This window comes from Sminthopsis crassicaudata, chromosome 2 (genome assembly GCF_048593235.1).
Source record: "Sminthopsis crassicaudata isolate SCR6 chromosome 2, ASM4859323v1, whole genome shotgun sequence".
In the NCBI taxonomy this organism is placed as follows: Eukaryota; Metazoa; Chordata; class Mammalia; order Dasyuromorphia; family Dasyuridae; genus Sminthopsis; species Sminthopsis crassicaudata.
Genome location: NC_133618.1, coordinates 372,280,664 through 372,305,251, shown reverse-complemented (window position 1 = coordinate 372,305,251; position 24,588 = coordinate 372,280,664). Strand labels below are relative to the sequence as shown.

The 24,588-nt window shown below is 35.0% G+C and overlaps 1 protein-coding gene across 11 annotated transcripts in view; it reads right to left on the bottom strand.

Moving 5' to 3' along the window:
• MOK (MOK protein kinase) overlaps nt 1-23,989 on the bottom strand; it is a 73,488-nt gene extending 49,499 nt beyond the window's left edge. For 2 of the 11 annotated variants that reach the window (XR_012486599.1, XM_074291226.1), the window contains exons 1-2: nt 18,013-18,327; nt 4,493-4,607 (exon numbers count right to left, since the gene is read on the bottom strand). Coding sequence is in view for 7 of the 11 variants with exons in the window: in XM_074291226.1 (XP_074147327.1) it covers nt 4,493-4,607; nt 18,013-18,019 (122 nt within the window). In the remaining 4 variants the exon portion in view is untranslated. Of the gene's footprint in view, nt 1-2,997; nt 3,018-4,492; nt 4,608-18,012; nt 18,330-23,255; nt 23,414-23,913 lie in introns of those variants that run through there. The other 9 variants (XM_074291225.1, XM_074291229.1, XM_074291224.1 and 6 more) reach the window with 8 other exon arrangements.
• Between the last annotated feature and the right edge of the window lie 599 nt (nt 23,990-24,588).

Sequence of the window (24,588 nt, the reverse complement as noted above, 5' to 3'; positions counted from 1 at the left end):
TCATAATGTAATGAATAAAGCACTGTACAAAATGATCTTGATGTGGGAGGCAAAGGCAAGTGTCAACAGCCAAGCCCCACCTTTGCATAAAATTTCTCTATATATCTGGAATATCCCTCCTTTCCACCCCCACAATCATCTCTACTTGCTCAAACTACCTGCTCAAACCTTACCAATGCTTTTAAGACCCAACTGAGGTGCTATCTCCTCTATAAAACCTTATCTCATCTTTCCAGTTTGCAACAATCCTTCTCTCTAATTTCTCCTGATGTATTTTTTATCAATAGAAAGGACATTAAATAAGATATATTACCAACTGTTTTGCCACTATACCCATTGAACTATTCCATCTGAGTTATAGCAAAAACATCCTATACACAGTCTCTCCCCCATTATGAACTCTTGGAGAGCTAAAGCTGCTTAGTTCTATTATTCATTTTTCATTCTTTCATTTAAGATTTAGCACCATGACAGTGGGAGTAAAGCAAGCAAATGAGGTTTGGCCAGGCACATAACTATATGATCAAGATCCAAAGAATCAAGGATAGTGTGCAGCTGAATTGGTCAGCAATGTTGATGAAAAGAAGAAAGGGAGGTTATAGAAGCATGGATAACCTGGGAGAACAAAGAAGGGAGAAAAAAACTGAGGTCATGGTGAGATTCATCAAGTTTAGGAAGGAGGAAGAAAAGTAAGAAATAAAATGATAGAAAGTTATGTTCATCATGGGGAGTTAAGAGTTCAAAATCACAGAGGTAGCTCAAATATAGGTGATAATAAAGTCTAAGGTATACTTTTTTTCTTATTTCAAAGGATAGCTAAGTAAGTAGGGGAGAGAGTAGACTGAGAAAAAAAATAATGTAAAAACAAAAGATATTTGAATTTGAAAATCAGAAAATTAAATTCAAGTATAATCAATCCTATTCTTGTTCTTGTACTCCTTGCTACACATACTTCTCTTATGTATATATAACATTTTCAATTTTAGTTATCTGATGTTTATGTGTTATATCTCCCTCCTTGTTTATAAATTCTGTAAAAATGCAGTCCATTCTAAGTATAGATCCTGTGAATTCCACTGATAGCAAGGGCCATGTTATAAACAAACATTCTATCTCCCCCAACATGTAGTATCTTATTTATAACTTAAATACATAATGAATACTACTCTTTAAGAGATGGAAAATACTATCAGGTTTGAAAATTCAAAAAGAAAGCAGCTACTACTTTTAAAAAGTACTTGGTGGATCAAGAATAAATTTCAAAATCCATATACATCTTGTTGAAAATAAATTTCTCTTGTCCAGTCCAGTAAGTATGAATGGAAAGTCCTCAGCTAAATCTCATTTAATTCTCTTTATACATTAAACCTAATGAATGGAAATTAAAATTTTAAATTTTAAAAAGTATCTGCTTTATAAAAGAATTATTCCCTTTTAAAAATGATTCACCATTATGATTAATGGCTTTAAATAAGTGAATTAGCATTTACAAAAATCTGACTCCATTCTTATATAGATTTTTAAGACTGTAGACAATGAATTACATATGAAATTAAAGTTCAAGGATTATTCTAAGCAAAGAATACTTTCAAGTTAGTAGGATTTCATTCTTAAGCAGTTACTTTTCAAAAGGTTTATTTGAATATCCTCTTGCATCCTAACTCTTCCAGTCACATAAATAAGAATTCTCTTCTGAGGCAAATGTATATGATGCTAAAAACAAAGAGAACTTCCAGTATTACTCATTTATTTTGCCTTTGCTTTCAATTATAATCTTATAAGCGCCACTTTTTATATCTGCAAAGAGTATTTGGGGACCACAGTGTCAATGTGACTTAAGAAAATGTCAATGCTACCTAAAACCTTTCTGCATTCTTTACTTAATTTACCATGGATTATTGCACCTTACTATTATCTACATAAGGCAAAATAGCTATTTGAAGCAAAGGTCAATGCAGGCAATTTCCAACAATCTTATTGTTTGGGGCTTAAAGGAGCCATTTTCAAATTTTAGGACACAGGACAAAATTCTTGCCATTCTTTGGTCATTATCATTATATAGATTTTATAGTTATAAATTATATATTTTAGCGTGTTTTCTTGGTAAAAAGAGTATTATCACCAAATACGATCTTCTATTTACATCTCCTTCTGAAGAAGTGCAAAGAAATTATTACAAAATGCTAAAATAGATACCAAAAGGAGGTCATGTTGTTATAGGACTAAAGGTAAGTGTGGCTAATCTTGCTATCCCACATAAACCCTCTAAATAAACTTCAACAGAGAGATGAATTCCAAAAGACAAAAATACCAACCCATAATTTCCCAAATACTATAATTCTGCAATCTATTCTTATCTCTATACACATCCACTAAATGTGGATTTTCATGCTTCCTATATTGCAAATGATCAAGAAAATCATTTAAAATCAACTAACCATATTAACAACAGAAAAGGAAAGTATAACAGCAGAAGCAGTATAAAACTGGAGTCTAGGAACTACAGTTCTAATTTTATCTGTGCCCCAGTTTCCATAGGATCTTTCTTTCCAAAGCTAGTTTCCTCACTTATAAATCAAGTATGACAATAATGACCCAATTCACCAAAAGTTACTGTGAAAAAGTATCGAGTTTGGAACTGCATAGACACTTAGAAATCATTTAGTCCATTTCCCAGATGAGGAAATTAAAGCCCAGAGAAGTTTCCCCAAAATAGTCATGTAACATCATCAGGAACGAAGGTTTTCCTCATAAGTAAATTTTCTAAATAAATAAGGCTTACCCCCATAAGCATTAAAACTTTTGTTGAAAAAATGTTTAATCATTTCTGGTAAGTTTCATGAGATTGAAAATTAAGAAGATCTCTAGTATGCTGAATAGAAACCCTAGAGTGTATTATAAGCATACCCAGACGGGTCACAGAGATTGGCCAAGCAGTATGAAAGGGCTGCAATCTGAATCATTGAAAAGAATATGGAAATCAGTGAGTTCACTTACCTAGTTGGTTATTTTGGTAGAAGTCTTTCTAAAATGTGTTGCAAGCTTGCCTGAATTATTATAAAGTACTTTCTTCTTGATGATTCATTATTGTGAATTTTACCAATCACTGAACTATGTTGTGATGCCCTAAAGGTAAATTGAGATATATAAGGCTATTTAGAGCCTATGAAATGTCTTCAGAATGCTTTTTATAGTTGACTCCTGATGTCTTTATTTGTTGCAGTTTGTATCATTCTGGTTTTATTTTATATACAATTCTAAGTCAATATTAAAGAAAGGGTCTCAGGATGGCCAACTCTGGGCATTTTAAGCAGCAAAATATATAGATTTTTTTTTATAACTGTTTCTCAAGAATATTTTTTCTTTTTCTTTTTGCTTACTTGGAGCTATATATATATCCTGGATAGCAAAAGTTTCAAAGAGTGTGAATTCTTGTTGACTAGAATCAGGTTTGCATTATGATCAGTGAAAGGAAGACTAGAGGAGAGTTACAAAGACAGATATAGAGAGATGAAAATAAGATCTATCAGTGTAACAAAGAGGCAAGTCATAAAGAAATGCTAAATACTGTCATTTATTAATGTTAGATTTCTGGTGTTTTATTTAGAATATGGATAGTCAGTTATTACTTTGCTTCGAAATTTATATTTATGCATCCAGTATCTTCCTTATAAACTGAGAAATTGCTTTTATCTTTTTATATTAAAAATTTAAGGTTTAATATCACATTAACTTTTGAAGTTTTGTATACCCCAAAATACAAAGACATGACTTAGGGCTTAGAAATTAATTTTGGATCCTTAGAGACACATTCAATTTACTACCAAACTTACAAGTTCCTTTAAATGTATCAGGTTTGTTTTTTTTGGTTTTTTGTTTTTTGTTAACAAATCAATATTGTCTCATCTCACAAATATTTAAAAGTTTCAATGAAACAAGCTTTATTTCTTCTAAAAGCCATTTTCTCCCTAATCAAAACCAGTGTTTTAATCTAATTGAAGTATAATGGAAATACATAATGGAATATAATAATGGAAATTTTATTCTCTGAGTACAGCTTACATCTCTAACTTTACTATGGACTAAATAATCGTAAGATATGGCCTATATCTGGCCTAAAAACAAGGAGTTCCTCATTACTGATATGTTCTTCAAATTATGAATGAGCTCACAATAGGGCTCTTTTCAACTAGAAACACCCCCTAAAGTTTGGGTTTGATTTGCAAATATAAATCTATACAAAATTTTTTAGGAAAAGACATCTATTATGTAATTGCAGAATATCTGGTATTCTAAAGAATCTATCATCTTTAAATATAATCATTTTACTCTAACTGGATGGCAAATCCAATATATCATTAAAATTAGCCTATACTTTACATTGTCTAAATAATCAGATTATATATTGCCAGATACAATTCCCCCCCCCCAAAAAAAAAGTGTCATTTCATATTATTTTGGATTTATTTTAAATCGTCTGATTTTTCCTTACCTTTCAAAATGTTGTTTCATCTGTTTACATGCGTAATAATTTCCATCTTTTAGGTTCTGCATCTTTATAACTTCAGAAAATGTTCCTTCTCCTATTTTGCCAATTGCTTTATATTCTACAAACAAGAATAAGTTGATAAATAAACTATTATTGAAGTATTGATTTTCACTCATATTTGTCAACATAAACATGTAAAATGGTTTTAAATATTCTTGATTTTTAATCTAAATAATTCTTTAATAGGGAAATGTCATTGTTAAAGTTCATGTTTTCCTTACTTTAAACAAATCCTACCAAAAAATCCTAATTTATAAAAATTCTAATGTATAAAATATAAAATACGTATTCATTCACCTAATAAATACATATTAAACATCTGTATGCAGAGCATTGTTCTAGATCATTCAGTCAAAAAGCATTTGCACTTACTATATTCTAGGCACTGTGCTAAGTGCTGAGGACATAAAGAAAAGCAAAAACAGTCACTGAACTCAAGGATACTATAGATGTACTTTTGTATGCAAAGAAAAGCAAGAAGGTCAATGTAGATGGATCATGAAATAAATGGAGGGGAGTTAATTGTCAAAAGATTGGAAAAGATAGGAAGGACCCAGGTGATAAAGAGTTTTAAATGCCAAATGTCCTCCAGGATGCTTGATTCTGAAGAAAAGAGCCAGCTGGAGGAGATTATTGAATAGAAAGGTGACATGGTTACTTAGGAACATCACTTTGGCAGCCACGTGAAGAATGAATTAGAGTTGGAAGAGAGGAAACAGGGAGAATAATTAGAAGACTTTCACAATAATTCAAACAAGAGGTGATGGTAGCCTAAACTACAGTGGTGGCTCTGTTGGTAAAGTAGACAAAAAAGAAAGGTCATGAAGATATTAACAAGATTGATTCCTGCCCTCATGAAGCATACTAATAAAGTTAAGGGTAGGAGCTAGGATAGGGGGACCTATAATTTCACTGGTATTAGTGAACTCTCCATTCCACCAAGAGAAAGTTCCTTCAATCAATGCAAGGAGACACATTCTCTGCGAGTTATATTCAAAAGTTGCCTAGAGCACTGAGGGGTTAAATTACTCGCCCAGAGTCACAAACTAATATGGAAATAAAAATATCAACAGAGACAGCTATAAGACATGATGGGAGCTAAATCTAGTACATGAGGATAATCATGGAGTAAGGATAACCCTGGACTCTTAAGGGTTATGCTCATAAAGCAAAAATTCGGGTTCATCATCTCAAATTGAAAAGGCTATATTGAAAGGTCTGGGAATTGAGTGTGTGTCTACTAATGATGTGCAGTCATTTCAAACAAGACCTAATCTTCATGACCCTATTTGGGGTTTTCTTAATAAAGATACTGGCATGGCTTCCCATTTCCTTCTCTAGTTCATTTAAAGGATGAGAAAACTGAGGCAAATAAGGTTAAGGGACTTGTCTGGAGTCAAAATTAAACTCAAATCTTCCTGACTCCAGGCCTAGCACTCTATCCACTGCATCATCTAGCTGTCCTGTGTATTTAAAGACCTGCCTAATAGTGATGACAGTATTATCACTAGAAAGTTAGAGACCAAGTAATTGATTTATTTTGACTATAGCAGCTCATGAAGGCCATCTAATAAGCAAGGTAGATAACTCAGAAAATAGAAAACTGGCCTTGAAGCCAGGAGAAATCTCCAGCCTCTGACCCATCTTGGCTGCAAGATTCTGGGAAATTGCTCTGGACAATTTAGACTAGGAATGTAATTTCAGGGAAATCCCTGATAAAGAGGCTCCTTCAGGGATAAAGAGACTCCTTCAACCATTTCAGGCCACCTGAAATGGTTGAAGGAGTCTCTTTATCAGGGATTTCCCTGAAATTACATTCCTACCTGAAATGGTTGAAGAAACCTCTTTATCAGGGGTTTCCCTGAAACATTCCTAGTCTAAATCTTAATAATAATAAATGCCACATATTGTGCTTTAAAGGATGTACAGCTCTTTGCATACATTATATAATTTGAGTTTCATTTATAATAATCTTTTGAGACTGTAGCTATAAGCATTATTATTCCTATTTTAGATTTAAAAAACTAAGATTCAAAGAAATTAAATGAGAAATTTGAAATTTTTACAGCTAGTAGATGTCAGAGGAGAAATTTAAATTCATTGTGTCTTGACTTCAAGTTCAACATTTTATTTCTTATTCTATATTGCCTCCTAAGTTTGCAATTCTAAGTGTTGATGCAAAGACAAATGCTAGACTGATGAAATCACATCTTTTTGAAGCAGTTTAATCATAAACTTAAGTATGTGGATTCAGTAATAACTTATTAATAACAAAATAGCACTACAGCTAGCCTTTTCTAATCTGTTTGTGCATGTAGAGAGTCATAGTCAGTGGGGAAACTCTGGGTAAGGTATAAGACTCTTTGGCCCAGAGGGAACCTGCTAACAACGTCTGGTTCAGCACCCCATCTCCCGTAAGGGCGCTCAGCCTTCCTAAGAAGTCAGGGGGCGGTGACAACCTGTGCTGAGATTGAAGCAGAGTGATATCAGGTGGGAAGAGTGATACCAAGTGGCAAACTATGTACAATAGCAAGTTGTTTATGTGGTCCCATATGCGCAGTGTTGTTTTTGTTACATTATAAAAAGGGGAAAGCCCTTGAAATAAACGGACTCCATTTTCCCACCCTCTTCAGGAGTTCTACCTCATCACTTCTCCAATAGGAAGATGTATTTAATCACCCTAGTGTGGGGGCTCTAGAAAGCAACAGTACGTTTTGTCACCCCAACTTGGGGCTCTATACACATCAGCTCAACTGATGTGATTGGCCAAATTCAGTGAAGAAGTCCCTGTGACCTGGAATAGGGTTAAGTATAAAAATAGGCAAGTGGGAAAAATCTGTAAGAGATAGTCTAGTCACTTTCATTTTTCAGCCAAAATGGGGCAGATACTCCACTCCATTCCACTCCAAGGGAAGTATGAAGCATGTGTAATTAGGAAGCAAGGTTTGTTGGTAACTTAGAGGCAGATCACTGGGCTCTTAAATATATTAGAGTGCATATCTCCTTGGCTTTCTAAGAAAGAATCAGAACCAGATATGTGGGAAATTGTGGGACAGCAACTAATTGAATATTACAAAGCTAAGGGTCCTGACTCAATTCCTAAAGAAACATTCCTTATGTACAATATAATACAATTGGCTTTAAAGAGATCCCACAAGTTTTAAACAAGGAAAGATTTTAATGTGAATGGCTGAGTGTCTGAGACCATATTTGAACTCAGATCTTCCTGAATTCAGAGCTGGTGTTCTATCCTCTGCACCAACTAGCTGCCCTATTTCTTACAGAAACAATAATATTCTTATAGAACAAAGTCGTTTCTAATAGAACAATAATATACCATAACTTATTCAGCTATTTTCCAACTATAAGCATCCACTCAGTTTCCAGTTTCTTGCCACTTCAAAAAGGGCTGCCACAAACATTTTTGCACATGTGGGTCCCTTTTCCTCCTTTTAAGATCTCTTTGGGATATAAGCCCAGTAGAAACACTACTGGATCAAAGGGTATGCACAATTTGATAAGTTCCAAATTGTCTAGCATTATTCTTGACACACAGTACATAACTAACAAATATTCATTATCTCTTAATTCTCATTTACTGTAATTCTCATTTTAATTCTCTTTAATTCTCATCTACTCTACTGAAGACACTACAACTATTATACCTAAATCACAGAGAAACATCCAAAGAAGTCATATTCCCATGGTCATACAACTAGTTAATGTTGGAGATGGGATTTATGCTCAAGGCAAATCTTTCACCATATATATTATGTGGGAACTGATTAGGGGAAAACTGCAGGAGGTGCTGGACAGGAAGCTTAGGTAGGCTGACCAAACTCAGTCTCAGGCTATGGCTTCAGGCAAAGTAAAAAACCACTATGGTGAGTACAGTCACAAAGGGATGAGGGCCCTGATAGTTGTTGCCACTAGCAGAAGTGCAAGAGTGCCTGGTTTTGGTTTTGGGGCAGAGGGAAGAGTTAAAGCTTGTAGCTGTCTGAGGGACTACATAAAGGAAGAACATTTGCAGGAACAGTAGTACTGGGTCTCCTGGTCAAGGCTCAGGGAAGAGAGAAGTACTTACAGGCTTGAAGGTGTAAGCTGCAGAAGCAGTGACTACACCTGGCTTTGGATTACATAAAACTGTCAGAATCATGAAATCAGAGACCCTCAAACAGATCTCAGAAAAAAACAGCATGAAAAAATGTGAAGCATGAGAGGTTATCCTTAACACCCTGAGTGCAGAGCCCAATACTACCATAAAGTAAACAGTCTATTAGTAATAAGCTATTTTTAAAATGAATAAAAAACAGAGAGCCTGATCATATATAACAACTGCTATAGTAGTAGAGAAGATCAGGATTCAAACTCAGAAGAAAACAAAATAGTCTTCAAATACAAGCTAAAGCTTCAAAGAAAAATTGTAAAACGGTCAAAAGCCAAAAAAAAGATTTCTTGGAAGAAATTAAAAAGAATTTCAAAAATCAAATAAGAGAGAGAGAGGGAAAATCGAAGAAAAAAATAGAAATAGAATATCACAGTTGCGATGCTCAGTAACATCCACGGAATTGTAAACAGTGGTGATGTTTATCACTAGAGAGCAGAAATTATCATACCAAGGTATTTACCTCAAATATGTCTGATTCATTTATAGTAAAATGCCTTTTCCTGTCTTAAGTTTACCAAGTATGTCTTTGATTCATTGTAAAGAATGCTTTTGTTCTAATTGCAGACATTATCAAAATTTATTTATCAAAATTTAACAGGTCTGTCTTTATAATTGTTTTTTTTTTTGAAAGATGGTGAGTCTGAATCAATAGCCCAAACAAAGAGTAGGTTTCAAAAAGACCTGTACTTTTGCTGTTTATGGATTTATTCACTTCCAGCGTGCTACAATTATCTATTACTGGCTAAGAATTAAATGATGGATCACTGGAATAGATTATGTATGAAAGACACAATAAGAAATGACAATGGTAACCAAGTGTGTGATAAACACAAAGACCCCAGCCTTTGGAATAAGAACTCATTTGCCAAAAACTGCTGGGAAAACTAGAAAACAGGGCACAAACTAGGTACAGACCAACATCTCACATCATATACCAAGATAAGATCAAAATGGGATAAATAATTTAGACATACAGGATGATATCAGAATAGCAAGGAATAGCTACTTATCCAATGGAGAAGGGAAGAATTCATGACCAAAAAAGAAATAAAAGAGCATTACAAAATGTAAGTCTTAGCACAAACAACACCAACACAACCAAACCAGAAAGCAGAAAGCCAGGAAATAATCTTTACAATATCTCTGATAAAGGTCTGATTTCTAAAAATATGAGTCAAATTTATAAGAATACAAGCCATTCCCAATTGATAAGTGGTCAAAGGATATGAATAGGCAAGTTTCAGGTGAAGAAATTAAAGCTATTTATAGGCATATGAAGATATGACTTATATCACTTATGATTAGCAAAACTGCAAATGAAAACAGTTCTGAGGTACCATCCCATACCTATCAAATTGGATAATATTAAAAAAAAAAAAAGAAAGAAAGAAAGAAAGAAAAAATGTTGGAGAAGAAGTGGGAAAAATGCTTTGGTGATGGAACTGTGAACTGATCCAACTATTCTGGAAGGCAATTTAGAACTATGAACAAAGGGAAATCAAACTGTGTATATTCTTTGACCCAGCATTACTAGGTTTATATCCCAAAGAAATCACAAAAAAAGGGAAAAGGACTTGCACATGTGCAAAAATATTTATATTGGCTTTATTTTGTGATGGCAAAATTTTGAAAATTGAGGGGATTCCCATCAATTGGGAAATGGCTGAACAAGTTGTGGTACAGGGATATAACGGAATACTACTGGGCAATAAGAAATGATGAACAGGCAGATTTAAGAAAAACCTGGAATGATTTATACAAATTGATAGAAAGTGAAAGAAGTACCAAAAGAAAACATTGTACACAGTATTAGCAACTATATAAATGACTCAGCTACTTTCAGCAACACAATGATCCAAGACAAGTACAAATGACTCATGAAGGAAAAATGCTATCCACATCTAGAGAAAAAAGTGATTTGAGTCTGAATGCAGATCAAAACATATTTTTTTTCACTGACTCTAACCTTCCCCCCCCCTTTTTGATCTACTTCCTCTTTTACAACTATGACTAATATGGACATTTGTTTTTACATATATCAAATTGCCTACCATTTTAGGAAGAGAAAAGGGATAGAAAAGAAGAAGAAAAACTTGGAACTCAAAAATCTTGTAAAAATGAAGGCTAAAAATTGTCTAGACATGCAATTGGGGAACATATTACTAAAAAACAAAAGATCAGAAAAAAATACTAAAATAACCATAAATAATACACATATAAAATACCTAGCAGAATATCTGTCAAAACAAACACAGAATACAGGCACATAAAACTTTTTATACAAATAAAGTCAGATTTAAATAATAGGAGAAGTATTAATTGTTCATGGACAGGTCAAGCCAATGTAATAAAAATGACAATTGTACTTAAGTTAATCTAATTATTCAGTAACATTCCAATTAAATTACAAAAAAAATAAAATTTATAATAATCATAAAATAATAAAAATTCATTTGGAAAAACAAAAGATCAAGAGTATCAAAGAAATTGGAGGTGTAGCCAAAATGGCAGAGAAATAGTAGGGACTTGTTCCTGAACTTTTCCCTACACCCCTACAAATATTTTAAAATGATGCCTCAAAATTCTAAAGCAGTAAAGCCCACAAAAGGACAGAGTTAAACAGTTTTCCAGCTCAAGACAACTTCAAAAGTAGGCAGGAAAGGTAACTTGCACCAGGGTGAGAATGGAGCACAATTTAATGCAGACCGAGTCTCAGCAAAAAAGGAGCAGTCTTTAGGGAAAACTGAATCAATGCCAGCATTGACTATTTCCTGAATTATCAGTCTATAGATGGTAAGAAGTCAAACAACTGGTCAGAAGAAGATTATAGGACTCCCTTTGCTGCACCATGGGCAGGCCTCTGTTGCACTGCTCATATTTGAATCTGGGTCCCAATCTTGGATCTCAGTCTTAAAACAAGGAGGAACACTAGCAAAAAAAAAAAAAATTATGGTTACAGAGGAGTGGGAAACCTGGTCACAGTTTCAGGGTAGAAAAGACTATCAGTGGTCATTCACAGACCAGAGCATAATACAGGAGAATTACGCTTTTTCGTAGATCATACCACCTTAGAAGAACAGAAAACCTAAAGATACCCAAAATTACCTCTGAAAACAGTTGCACAAGAAACCTTTAGTTTGGGACAGTGATCCCTCTACTCCAGAGGCAGAGGCTCACTGTAGCAATAAAAAAATAAAAGAAATTGATTTTGGAAACCGAGCAAGCAACAGAAAAAGATACTGATGACAGAAAGTTACTGCAATATTATGATTAGCAATCAAAACACAAACTCTGAAGACTACAAAGTCAGTGCAACTACATTCAAAGCTTCAAAGAAAAATACAATGGCTCTAGGCTATAGAAGAGTTTGAAAGTAGAGAGTAAAAGTAGAATAAGAGGAGTAGAGGGAAAATTGGGAAGAGAAATGAGAGTAATACAAAAAATTCATGGAAAAAAAGTCAAAAGTTTGGTTAAAAAGAGCACAAAACAAAACAAAACCCTAAAAAAAAAAAAAAAAAAAGCTTTTAAAGAATAGGCCAAATGGCAAGAGGCCAAAAAAGTCCAATAAAGAAAGAATGTCTTGAAAAGCAGAATTGACAAATGGAAAAAGAGGTACAAATAAGTGAATTCTTATCCCTGAGGCTTAAATCTTTACAGTAATTTACTGTTTGGTAAAAAATTATTGGGAAAACTGGAAACAATCTGGCAGAAACTAAGTGTAAACTAAATCTTAGCACTTTATCAACATGAGATCAAAGTAGAGACATAAGCTAGGCATAAAAGTAGATATCCTAAGTAAATTGGAAAAATATAGAATATATTACCTATCAAGTTTATGAACAGAAGAATTTATAAACAAGACTTGAAGAACATTGAGATTTCAAATGAATAATTTCTTTCTGTTCTCCAGTAAATTAATTTATTTTTAATACATATTGCTTTGTGAATCATGTTGATAGAGAAAAATCAGAGTAAAAGGGAAAAAAACATGGGAGATAGAAAAAGAAAAAAAACCTCAGAAAAAAGAAGCGAACATAGCATGTGTTGATTTACATTCTATCTCAACTCTTTTTCTGGATGCAGATGGCATTTTTTGTCCAAAGTCTATTGGAATTGCTTTGGATCACTGAACCACTGTGAAGAACCCAGTCTTTCATTGTTGATCCCTGCACATTCTTGCTGTTATTGTGTACAATGTATTCCTGGGTCTGCTTGTTTCACTTAGCATCAGTTTGTATAAATCTTTCCAGGCCTTTCTAGAATTAGCTTGTTCATCATTTTTTATAGAACAATAATATTTCATTATCTTCATATAGCACACAACTTGTTCAGGCATTCCCCAACCAACGGGCATCTACTCATTTTCCAATTCTCAAATGAATAATTTTGATTACATTAAATTAAAAAAAGTTTAATACAAATAAAACAAATACAGGCAAGATTAGAAGGAAAAGAGAAAACTGGGGAGAAATTGTATAGCTAATTTCTCAGATAAGGTCTCATACCTCAATTATATAGAGAATTTTGTCAAATTTATAAGAATGAGTCATACTCTCATTAAAAATGGTTAAGTATATGAACAGAGCTTTTGGACAAAAAGAAATTAGTTACTTGTAGTCATATGAAAAAATGTTCTCGATCATTACTGAAATGCAAATTAAAACAACTTTTTACATACCATCTCACACCTTTCAGATTAGCTAAAATGACAGACAGGGAAAATGACAAGTGTTGAAGGGGATGGTGGAAAAATTGGTACATTTATACACTATTGTTAGAATTGTGAACCAATTCATCCATTTTGAACAGTAATCTGAAATTATGCCCAATGAGTCATAAAAATGTGTATATCCTTTGACCTAGCAATACCACTATTGGTCTATTTTCCAAGGTCATCAGGGAAAAGCAAAAAGAATCTCTATGTTCTAAAATATAGCAGCTCTATTTGTGGTGGCAAAGAACTAGAAAGTAAGGGGATGTCCATCAATTAGGGCATGGCTGAATAAGCTATGACAAATAATTGTGATAGAATATCAACATGCTGTATGAAATGAGGAACAGGTTGATTTTAAGAGAACATTAAAATACTGGAAATCATGAAGAGAGAAATGAGCAAAACCAAGAGAATGTTTTAAACAGCAATACTGTTTAAAAATGAAATGTGAATGATTAAGCTGTTTTGAGTTATATGAACGGTCAAATATAGAAAGAACTTATAACATTCTCCAATTGATAAATGGTCAAAGGATATGAACAGACAATTTTCAGATGATGAAATTAAAACTATTTCCACTCATATGAAAGAGTGTTCCAAATCACTATTGATCAGAGAAATGCAAATTAAGACAACTCTGAGGTATCATTACACAGCTGTCAGATTGGCTAAGATGACAGGAACAAATAACGATGAATGTTGGAGGGGCTGTGGGAAAACTGGGACACTGATGCATTGTTGGTGGAGTTGTGAAAGAATCCAACCATTCTGGAGAGCAATCTGGAATTATGCCCAAAAAGTTATCAAAATGTGCATACCCTTTGACCCAGCCATACTACTACTGGGCTTATACCCCAAGGAACTACTAAAGAAGGGAAAGGGACCTGTATGTGCCAAAATGTTTGTGGCAGCCCTTTTCATAGTGGCTAGAAGCTGGAAGATGAATGGATGTCCATCAATTGGAGAATGGTTGGGTAAACTATGGTATATGAATGTTATGGAATATTATTGTTCTATAAGAAATGACCAACAGGAGAAATACAGAGAGGCTTAGAGAGACTTACATCAACTGATGCTGAGTGAAACGAGCAGAACCAGAAGATCATTATACACTTCAACAAAGATACTGTATGAGGATGTATGCTGATGGAAGTGGATTTCTTCTACATAGAGAAGAGCTAATCCAATTCCAATTGTTTAATGATGGACAGAACCAGCGACATCCAGAAAAGGAACACTGGGAAATGAACGTAAACTGTTATTTTTACCTTCTGAATCCAATTCTTCCTGTGCAACAAAAAATTCGGTTCTACACACATATATTGTATCTAGAATATACTGTAATATATTTAACATATATAAATAAGACTGCTTGCCATCTGGGGGAGGGGTTGGGGGAGGAAGGGAAAAAATCTGAATAGAAGTAAGTGCAAGGGATAATGTTGTAAAAAGTTACCCATGCATATGTACTGTCAAAAAAATGTTATAATTATAAAATAAAATAAAAATTAAAAAAAAAAAGAAAGAACTTATAAAAGAAGATGTGTCATCTACCTTCAAAGAAATTATGTCATATATATTTGTATCAAATAGCCCTTTCTACTTCAGAGTTGGGGAGGGAAGCAAATAACATGGAACTCAAAATATAACAAAAGGTTGTTTTTTTTTTTAATTTATAAAAAATTAAATCTATACTCTAGGAAGCTGAAGCTGCTATTCCGTGGGATTAGACTTCCTTAGCATGCTAATACATTTTCTTTGCTTTCAATATGGCTTCCTATCTTTGACTCAAAATCACTACACCCTCATCCTTAGAAGTCCTGTTCCTCAATATTAACTTCCAGGAATAAGGTTACTGACCCTCTATACTCTGCCTTCGTCTAACCTTATCTGCAGTATTGTGATCAATTTGGAACACAATAATTTTTAAAATATCTTGATATGCTAGAGAGGATCTAAAGGAGGGCTACCTGGATGGGGAAGGACTTTAAATTTTTGCCATAGATTGTTTTTTTTTTTTATGATAGGAAAGCACTGGTTGAACAAGATATATAGCCTGAAGAAAAAGGGACTCAAACACAAGATAACTGTTTTCAAGTATTTTAAGAGCTAACATAATTAAGAAAGATTAGACATATCCTATCTGGTCCCAAAAAAGGCAGAATTAAGAATAATAGATAGAAGTCACAAAGAAGCAAATTCAGGCTTGATGTTTGATGCTTGCAATTGTCAAAAAGTGGAAAAAGTGGAACGAGCTTCCTTGAGAATTAGTAAGTACACCTTTGATGTGAGTAGGGATTCTAATCAGTTTATCTGGTCTCCAAGGTCAGTAACTCTAATCCTAACCATCTAGTCTCTATTGTTAAAGAATCAGGTTAAACTCTGAGACCTTCTTCATGCCACTTGGCTCTTTCTAGATTCCTCCCCCACCTCTCCCTATTTCCTCCCTAACTCCTCCTTGCTTCCTCCCCTTAGGCAGAACCTGCCTTTGCTACTTTTCTCCCCAGAGACTTTAAAATCCCCTCAATGCAAAAAAATTATTGCTTAATCATCTATGATTCTGCCTTGTTATAGTCATATTTGGCTAGGCCAAGTCATTTCACATAATAAATGGGAAATTTTTGTCCTGTGATAAATGATTATTTCATGTCAAATTTAACCATTATTGGTCTACAAAATAACTTGGTATTCTCTTAATATTATACCACTTCACCTTCACTTGAAGCAGAAGCTGGAGGAACATATCCCTTTTGTTATATATAGGAGGAACTCCTTATAGGTGTAGATGGGAATAAGATATAAAAGAGATGTGTCATCTACCTTCAAAGAAATTATGTCATATATATTTGTGAGATCCTTTCCAACTCTAAAATTATGTGTCTGTAATACTCTCATAATTCTAAAATTATGTGAGTCAGTTTCCTCATCTATAAAATCGGGAAAATAGTGCCTATCTCACAAAGTTGTTCTAAAACTGCTAACATACATAAAGGACTTTATAATCTTAAAGCACCAGGTTAATTATTATGCTACCTGTGCCATAACTTTTAATATATGCAAAGTAATTTGAAAATGGCAAAGTATTATATAAACACCCAAGTATTATTATTGGTATTATTATTAGGCTTAATATTGCAATACTATTTTAACAGAAGGAGTTCTAATACTTTGTATCCACAAATTGTAATAATCTCTAAAGTGCCTCATTCTATTAAAGGAAAAAGCTGTAAATGATATACAACAAAGGCAAAAATTACAATCCCCTTGACTGAAGAATAGAATTGTCTGACATTTTAATACTCAGGTTACATCATATACCATGACAAATTCTCAAAGATATTTTGACTCGACAAAAGGTATACCTTCAGGATCTTTCCAGTGTGACAAGGTCAACAGCAATTATGTTTATTAAGTACTACGGAAAATAATTCTATTTAGTTAAATTTTCTGGATTGTTTGGATTCTGAAAAAACAGGAGTAAATTATTCACATTATTAAATTCAACAACAGATTTAATTTTAATAAATGTTTCTGTTCTAAGAATATTCTAAGAATATTGTGTATTGTGTATAAATTTGTATCAAAACAAAATTTCAAAATTACAGTTCTGTTTCTTCCTCCATAAAATGTGTAAGTTGGTCTAGTGCTCTTTCAGAGCTCACAGAAATAATTTATTTCAAATAAAAGATTGCTCTCATGAACAGCAAAAGGGAGGGTTGGGGATCATAGTGGGAAGAAATGAAAATTTGTGCTCTAGTGAAGAGATGATTTATAAATTATTTTCCAGCTCTAAAAACCTGTTATCTTATAAAAGAAAACAAAAACAAATACCATCCCTAGCTTTTCCAACTTGATAAAAATAGAAGCTCCAATCCAAACAGCCCTTAAGCCCCCCCAAGCATAACCGAATCTTGCCTATTCCACCACCACAAAAGGGAAAAAAAAAAAAGGAAAAAAAAAAAAAGGCCAAACTGTTTTATGATAAGATTCGCTTTAAAGGATCGTTTTTTAACCAGAAATACTAGATTGACAATTCCAAGGGAGCAGCAGCTCTGTCGGATTTCATTATCTATTTGCCTCCAGCACCAAGCACAGTAACCAACAAATAGTAGGCCTTAATAAATATGTGGAGTTGTGGAAAACAGAGCTGCTCCCTGAGGCAGGAAACTGGGGTCAGAATCACGGTTCTGCTCTTATTTACTGTAATAGGAATCCTAGGATGTGTCATTTTCCAGCCTCAGTTTCCCAATCTGTAATTCTACGATCACAAGATAAGAAAAACGAAGGGGTCGAACGAGTGCTCTCGGGAGTCCCTTCAAACTCTAAATTTCATGGACTTCATAAAGGTTAAACTAAACAGAACGTAACATTAAGGCGACCTTCTTCCTCCGCACCTGCTTCAAGCTCCCCTTTTAGCCTGGCACCTCCCCCCGCACCCGGTCTCCCCTTTCAGTTCAGACTCTAGGAAGGGTGGAGACGGGACTCCTTACAGCCCGGTCTCCTGCCGCCCCCCACTTCCGCCCAGGCTTCCCCCTTCTCGGGCCCTGCCAGCCCTCTGCCCGTCAGGCTAAATTCACTCACTCTTCATCCTCAGCTCCGGCCGGTCCGGGCAGGCCCAGGCCGGGCTGGGCTGGGTTGGGTAGGGCTGAGGTGGTTTAGAGACCACTCGCCGATATGAGGCGGAGGCGGAGAAAGAGAAGGGGGAAAGGGGAGGGAAGGATGACTTCTCCACTCCCCGAGTCCCCTGAGGCAGAGTCCCCAGACGCGGACCCTCGGCTAAAGCCCCCTCGGTAGCGAGCCTCTAGGTCCGGCCGCCATGTTGTATTGCTGTCACCCTGGCAACCACTAAGGTCCCAAGCTCCCATAGACCGGCGAGAGGGAGGGAGGGCAGCTGCGCAGGCGCACATGAGCTTTGCGCTCCCGCGAGCCCTTTTTCCTCGCAGTTTCCCACCTCCCAGCGGTCTATGCCTGACCTCATTATGGCCCCACCTAGCTTCAGCACTCTCTCGGCGCAACCGCTACCGCTCTACAGACCCTCTGCTCTTCGTCTTCTCCGTTGCTAAGCACCTGTTTCCCCAAGGCGTTCCTGGGTTTCTAGGTTCCCTGAATCGGAAAAAAGTCGCTTTCCGCTCCACTCTGTAGGCCTTCGTAATTAGGAACTCTTGCAGATGTTACTGTTGCTGTTGGAATAGCTTTTAGTAATTGATCACAGCTCCAGTGCATTTCTCATAATTGTAATTAGCCAGGTCAGCCAGCCAATCATTGTTGTCTTGTCGGTTGGCCCTTAAGAAAATGAGCTCAAGAGGAGGAAACTGAAGCCCACAGACAAACAAAATCGTACAGATAATAGGTGAAGGGGCACCAGTCTTCTAAGGTCTTCTAAGTCAAATAATTCATTTGATTATTTATTGACATATAATGTACATATAATATATTCTTAGATATTTAAATTCAGGAAAGAATAAAATGAAGTTCTTGTGGAGCAAAGAAGGCAGGACACATGCGCAGAAACATAATGGTCCGGAATATTTACTTGTATAAACAGGCCTGGGTAAAGTTTCATTCTGAAATTATTGATAAGGGGGGGAGGCGGGATGCATGAAGGATGATGATCCAGAGTCACTTTTATGACTATCATGGAGCTGTCCTTTTAAATACAGATAACCCCTTCAGGAATTTCAAACGATGTAAAAATAAGAGCACTTCAACAACCATCAATCTATTAAGACGGATACCATAGGTCTTCTACATCAGGAAGTGGATACAAAAATAAAGAGGCTTGGTGCATGCCCTCACTCAACTTATTCAGCCTCAAAATAGCTCTAAGGAAAATAATTATCCTTTGAAAGAATTTCCCTTTCTAATTTTCCTATTTCTTTTATAGTAACATCATGCCAACTTTAAAACCAACATCTACTGCTTCTCTATCCTTCATCTCAAATACTATTGGTTCTGTCCCAAAAAATGTCTCTTACACCCAATCTTTCTTGTCCATAGCTGTTGCCACCCCCCTAATTAAAAGCCTCATTATCTCATAATTTGATTTTTAAAACTCCCTTAACTGAATTCCTTTCCTCTAGTTTCTTATCCCTCCAAATTATATTACATTTTCCAATTTTCTTAAAACATCAGTTTTGTCATTGGTTTGTTGCTCAAAATTTTTCAAAAAATCATTATTTATGCTATAGTCTAAATCTGTCTTAAATTTCTACTATTTGACTTTGCATACCTATACAATTTTAAGCCCCACTATTTAATTCACATAATATTTATTAAGTGTTTATCATTTACAGCATGTTATATTAGGTGCAACAGAAGATTTTTTTTATAAAAAGATGAATAAGATGAGATTCCTACCCTTGTGGAACTCATAACTTTGTGGAAAGAAAATAGCATTTGCAAATAAATATACTACAAAATTAAACATGCCAAGTACTGAAAAGATATACAAACAAAATGTTAAGTGAGATTAGGAGCAGAAAAGAACATTGTCAACTCTGAGATCAAGCAGGGTCTCAAAGAGGAGGTACTATTGAGACATATCTGGAAGGATGGGCTGACAAAAATAAGAATTATTGGAAAAACTCTGGGAGGACAAGTACACTATTGGCAGAGCTATGAATTGGTCCAGCCATTACAGAAATAAATTTGGAACTATTCTAAAAAGTCATTAAACAGCACTTACTCTGGCCCAATGATATTACTTTCAAGGAAGCTAATTAAAGGAATAGGAAAAAGAATAAAGGGGAAAAAAAGGTCCCTGAAACATTTTTAAAGCACTAAATACAACAAGGAAAAAAGCAGGATAATTTTGAAACTAATATGTTCAATACGCTTTTTAAGAAGACAGGCAGTTTCACATATAAGCTTCTTTTTCTGTTCTTTGTATATAGTCTCTGGGGGTTCTTGTCCCAACTCCTCCTTATACTGAACAAACAGGTCTATAGAAAGGGGTTGGCTCTATCTTCCCCTCTAAGTCCTTAGAAACAACTGTTGAGGATCTGTAAGGTATCTTCTAACACTATCAGCTTGAGTCTCCATTTAATATGCTCTTCCCTATATCTCTAGTTACAATTGGTATTGTGCCTATATAATTTATATCTTCTGCCCCCAAAAAAAAGGGGGGGAGGCATGCTACTTCCTATCATCCTCCTTGATCTCGGGGGAGAATGAGTTCAAACTTAAAGCAATTGCTACAAAGCATTTGTCTTGCCAAACCCATAGATACTAGATAAGCTCCTTTGTTGCTTGACTGGGTCAAGAAGATCTTGCTAAATACGTCAAGTAAGAAGTAACATTGTTAATTGAAGATCAAGAAAGTTGTTATAAAGGAGGTGACATCTATATTGGTTATGAATAATGAATTCTACCTCACACCCATTATATTGGCAAAAAAATGAATTATTGGGAAAATGACGTGCTTAGCTGCAAGCAAACTTTAGTATGGACTCCAACTCCTGGGTCCCTGATGGTCCTACAAACTATTAAAAGTTTGCAGATTAATCTCTTTTATTTTGTTTTTTAATATTGCTTAATCTAAGAATATGAAAGAAGAGGCACATCAGGTACAGAAATCAGGAGCACCATATGTTTATAGCTTCTTGAAGACTAGTGAGAAAGTCTGAGGTCCAAACCCATTGATTTGGCTGTTCAACCCACCACAATTCATGGTCTTCATCCTAATGAAACTATCTGGAGAGCTTGCTTCGGCCTTTTGCAAGAATCTAGTACCATTTCAGTCACCAATTATAAGACATTTCTTCACGATGTAGTTAGGTTATAAGTGCTCTGAAGAATAGAACCAAATTCCTCTGTTTAATTAATCAATGAATGAATACACATTTATTAAGTATTGTGCCAGCTGTGTTAAACCCTGGGGAATACCAAAAAAAAAAAAAAGGAAAAAGTATCTGCCCTCAAAGAACTTACAACCTTATGGGAGAGATAATATGCAAACAAATAAATACAAAGCAAGCAATGCATAGGATAAATGGGTGGGTGGGTGGGGGGGAAATGAAAGATTAGAATTAAGAGGGGTTTATTGGAATTAAAAGGCTTCCTGTAAAAGATAGGATTTTATTTAGAACTGACAGGTCAGTAGTTTGTGTGGAAGAAGGAGAGTATCCCAGACATTAAGGGTCGGCCAGAGAGAATGTTGGAATTGGATAGAAGGAATGTCATCAATTACTTTCACCAAATAAAGTTCCTTCCAGGATTTCCTCATAGACCATTCCCTGTTACATTTGTACATGGACAAGTTGAAATTTGTTGGTATTAAGTTTAGAATTAAAAAAAATTAAATTACTTTTTAAAAATTCTCTCTTTTACAAATGAGGAAACTGAGGCTAATGGAAATTAAGTGACTTGTCCAAATAAGTCAATTTGGAGCTGGACTAGACCCAAAAAGTAGTCACTGATGGTCCTAGCTTGTCAAGATATTTGGAGATACTGTTTTCCAGAGCTAAGGATCAGCAAGCAGACTGTGCCCTAAACTTGACATAAACAACAATCCTTTGTGTTCTGGATGATTTCACACACACACACCCCCCAGCACCAAGTGTTAATTGAGAGATTTGTGATTTTCATATTATTCAGTAACTATTTAGATTTGTTGGAGCTCCTTCTATTTCTCAGGAACCTGAAAGCCATCCATCACATCTCTTGAGAAGCTCAATCCCTTTCTTACTATTGCCATGTGAACAGAACTAGGTACTGCACTCCTATTCCTGCCATGCTAACTCTGTTTCTCAACTTGTAGACTCTTCCCATAGGACCCAGAATGACTGCATTGTCTGAGCAACCATAAGAACTTCTCCTCAAGATCTAAGACGGATTGTGTTGTGGTCCAGTTCACTTGGGATTTGCCCCAGCATGTTAAGCCCTCCTTCTCAGGGGATAAGTAGGGGGTGCTTCCACTAACCCTGAAATTACTTAATTGCCACTTGATTCCTGAGACGCCTGATTCTGGCTTGCTCTGTTTGGCTCCAACAATTCCCAGGTTAGAGGTTGGTTCTGGACCAGTTGACATTAATTGGTATCAGAAATGGGACTGGACAGAATTGGGTCACGTGGGAATAGAATAGGTGCCACCAGATATTTCTCCGAGTCCAAACCCACCCCTTGTATGATGAGTCTTCTACACTTTTCTACCTCCAATCCCACGCTTACCCCTTGAGTGAGCTCATCTCTCTTTATGAAGAAAACTCCAGAACCCCTCTTCTGACTCAGTTCTGATAAGGATATCTTATGCACATCTTAGTTTTTTTCTGTATAAATTTTATTGCTATGTGCCTCTAGTTTTAGTTTTTTGTTGTTTTTTTTGTTTTTGTTTTTGTTTTTTTCTTGCACACCTCTGGTTGCTGTGCATGCCTCTGGCTTTTTCTGAATTTTTCACTTCTGTGTGCCAGAGTCAATCAAACAAAATTAGATTTGTATATTTTGTTGTGATTTAGCCTTCTGTTTGGAGCTATAAACAAAAGTTTTTGTTTGTGTCATTGTAAAATGTAAAATCTCTGTGACATGTTTGTCTGTGAGCTAGATTATTACCTTAAAAAATTTAAGGTGCACCCCCCCAAAAAAAAAAACCTAAAGGCTGTAGTCAGAGAATTTAATACACTGGGAAAGATTAATGAACTTTTATACTTGAAGCGGTTTTCCAGTAAGCATGACCAACTTCCAGTTTAGTTTTTCTGGGGGAGATTAGATTATGAGAAAAACGTGTAAAACACCTTTTATTTAAATTGATTCAACATTAGCCACATTGGAATTACATAAATAAAGTCAGATAATCAAAGTTTATAGAGCTTCTAAAAAAAAATTATTACCTGAGTCTGGAGGCTTGAAGGTTAATAATGAAGGATTTTTTGGAAATTAATCATTTTAAGATGTAAGAGAGAACTTCTGAGACTGGAGTAATTCCAGGAACTCATCCCTTTGTGAAACATCTTAGTAAATTTTGAGGTATCATTCTATAGCATTTGTTCTAAGGAAAAATAAGGAATAAATTTTATAAAAATTTTTAAAGTAATTGTCAAGATTAACAGCTTTGTTCTAAACGAATAAAGGAAAGTTAGTTTAGAAGTAATATCAGAGTAAAGAGAATGAAGGGGAAAAAATTGACTAATAGTTCATACTTAATAGTAACCTCTTGTAAACCCTTCCATGACTTTTCAATTTTTAATCCTATTATTTACTCTGAACAAATTAAGCTATTTCTTTTTTTAACGCAAAAACTAGACTTCATGTAATTAGGATTTCTATTGATGTTCTAGACTAGCAAGACCCCTTTGGATGCTGCTCCTGTCAGCCAAAATGTTAGCAATGCTTATTAACTTTGCATTACCTGCAAACTACATTAGCATGCCACTTATACCTTTATGCAAATAGTTTGTAAATTATGCAAATATATGCAAATAATCGACCAAAGTTTTAAATAGCCCAGGGCCAATCATAGATCGGATCTTGGGACATTCTACTAATCACCTCTTTCAAAGTTTAGCTTGAAAGAACCCCTATCCTTATGGCCAATTAAAAGAAGAACCAAGATGCCACGGGAAGCCAGATGGACCAGGTTGAGATGTTCCTTAAGGGACTTAGGGGAGTTGTGTGGGCCAAGTATCATTGCTGGCCATTGTTTGCTCACAAGCAAAAAAGGAGGGGCAAGAATAGCAGGAGAAAATGCTGATATATGCTTGAATCAGGGCCTTGGTGAATGGATATATAATTATATAACAAGATTATGTGATAATCAACTGTAATAGATTTGACTCTTCTCAACAATGTGGCGATTCAAGACAATTCCAATAGACTCAGGATGGAAAATACATCCATATCTAGAGAGAAAAGCTATTGATTGAATGTGAATCAAAGCATATTTTCACCTTTTTTAGTTTGTTTTTTCTTTCTCGGGTTTTTTTTTTTTCCTTTTTGGTCTGATTTTTCTTGTACAACATAACAAATATGAAAATATATTTAAACAAAAAAAAATATTTGATTCAACATGAAGTTATTTCTCACATTATTTTAAAATTGTATCCTGAAACATTTCTTCAAGTATCCCAGAATTGTAGTAAAATGATGTAAAAATTTCAATTTGTGGATAGATTAATTAAAAAAAAAACAAAAACTAACCTTCTTGGCAGACTGCAGAGGGCCATT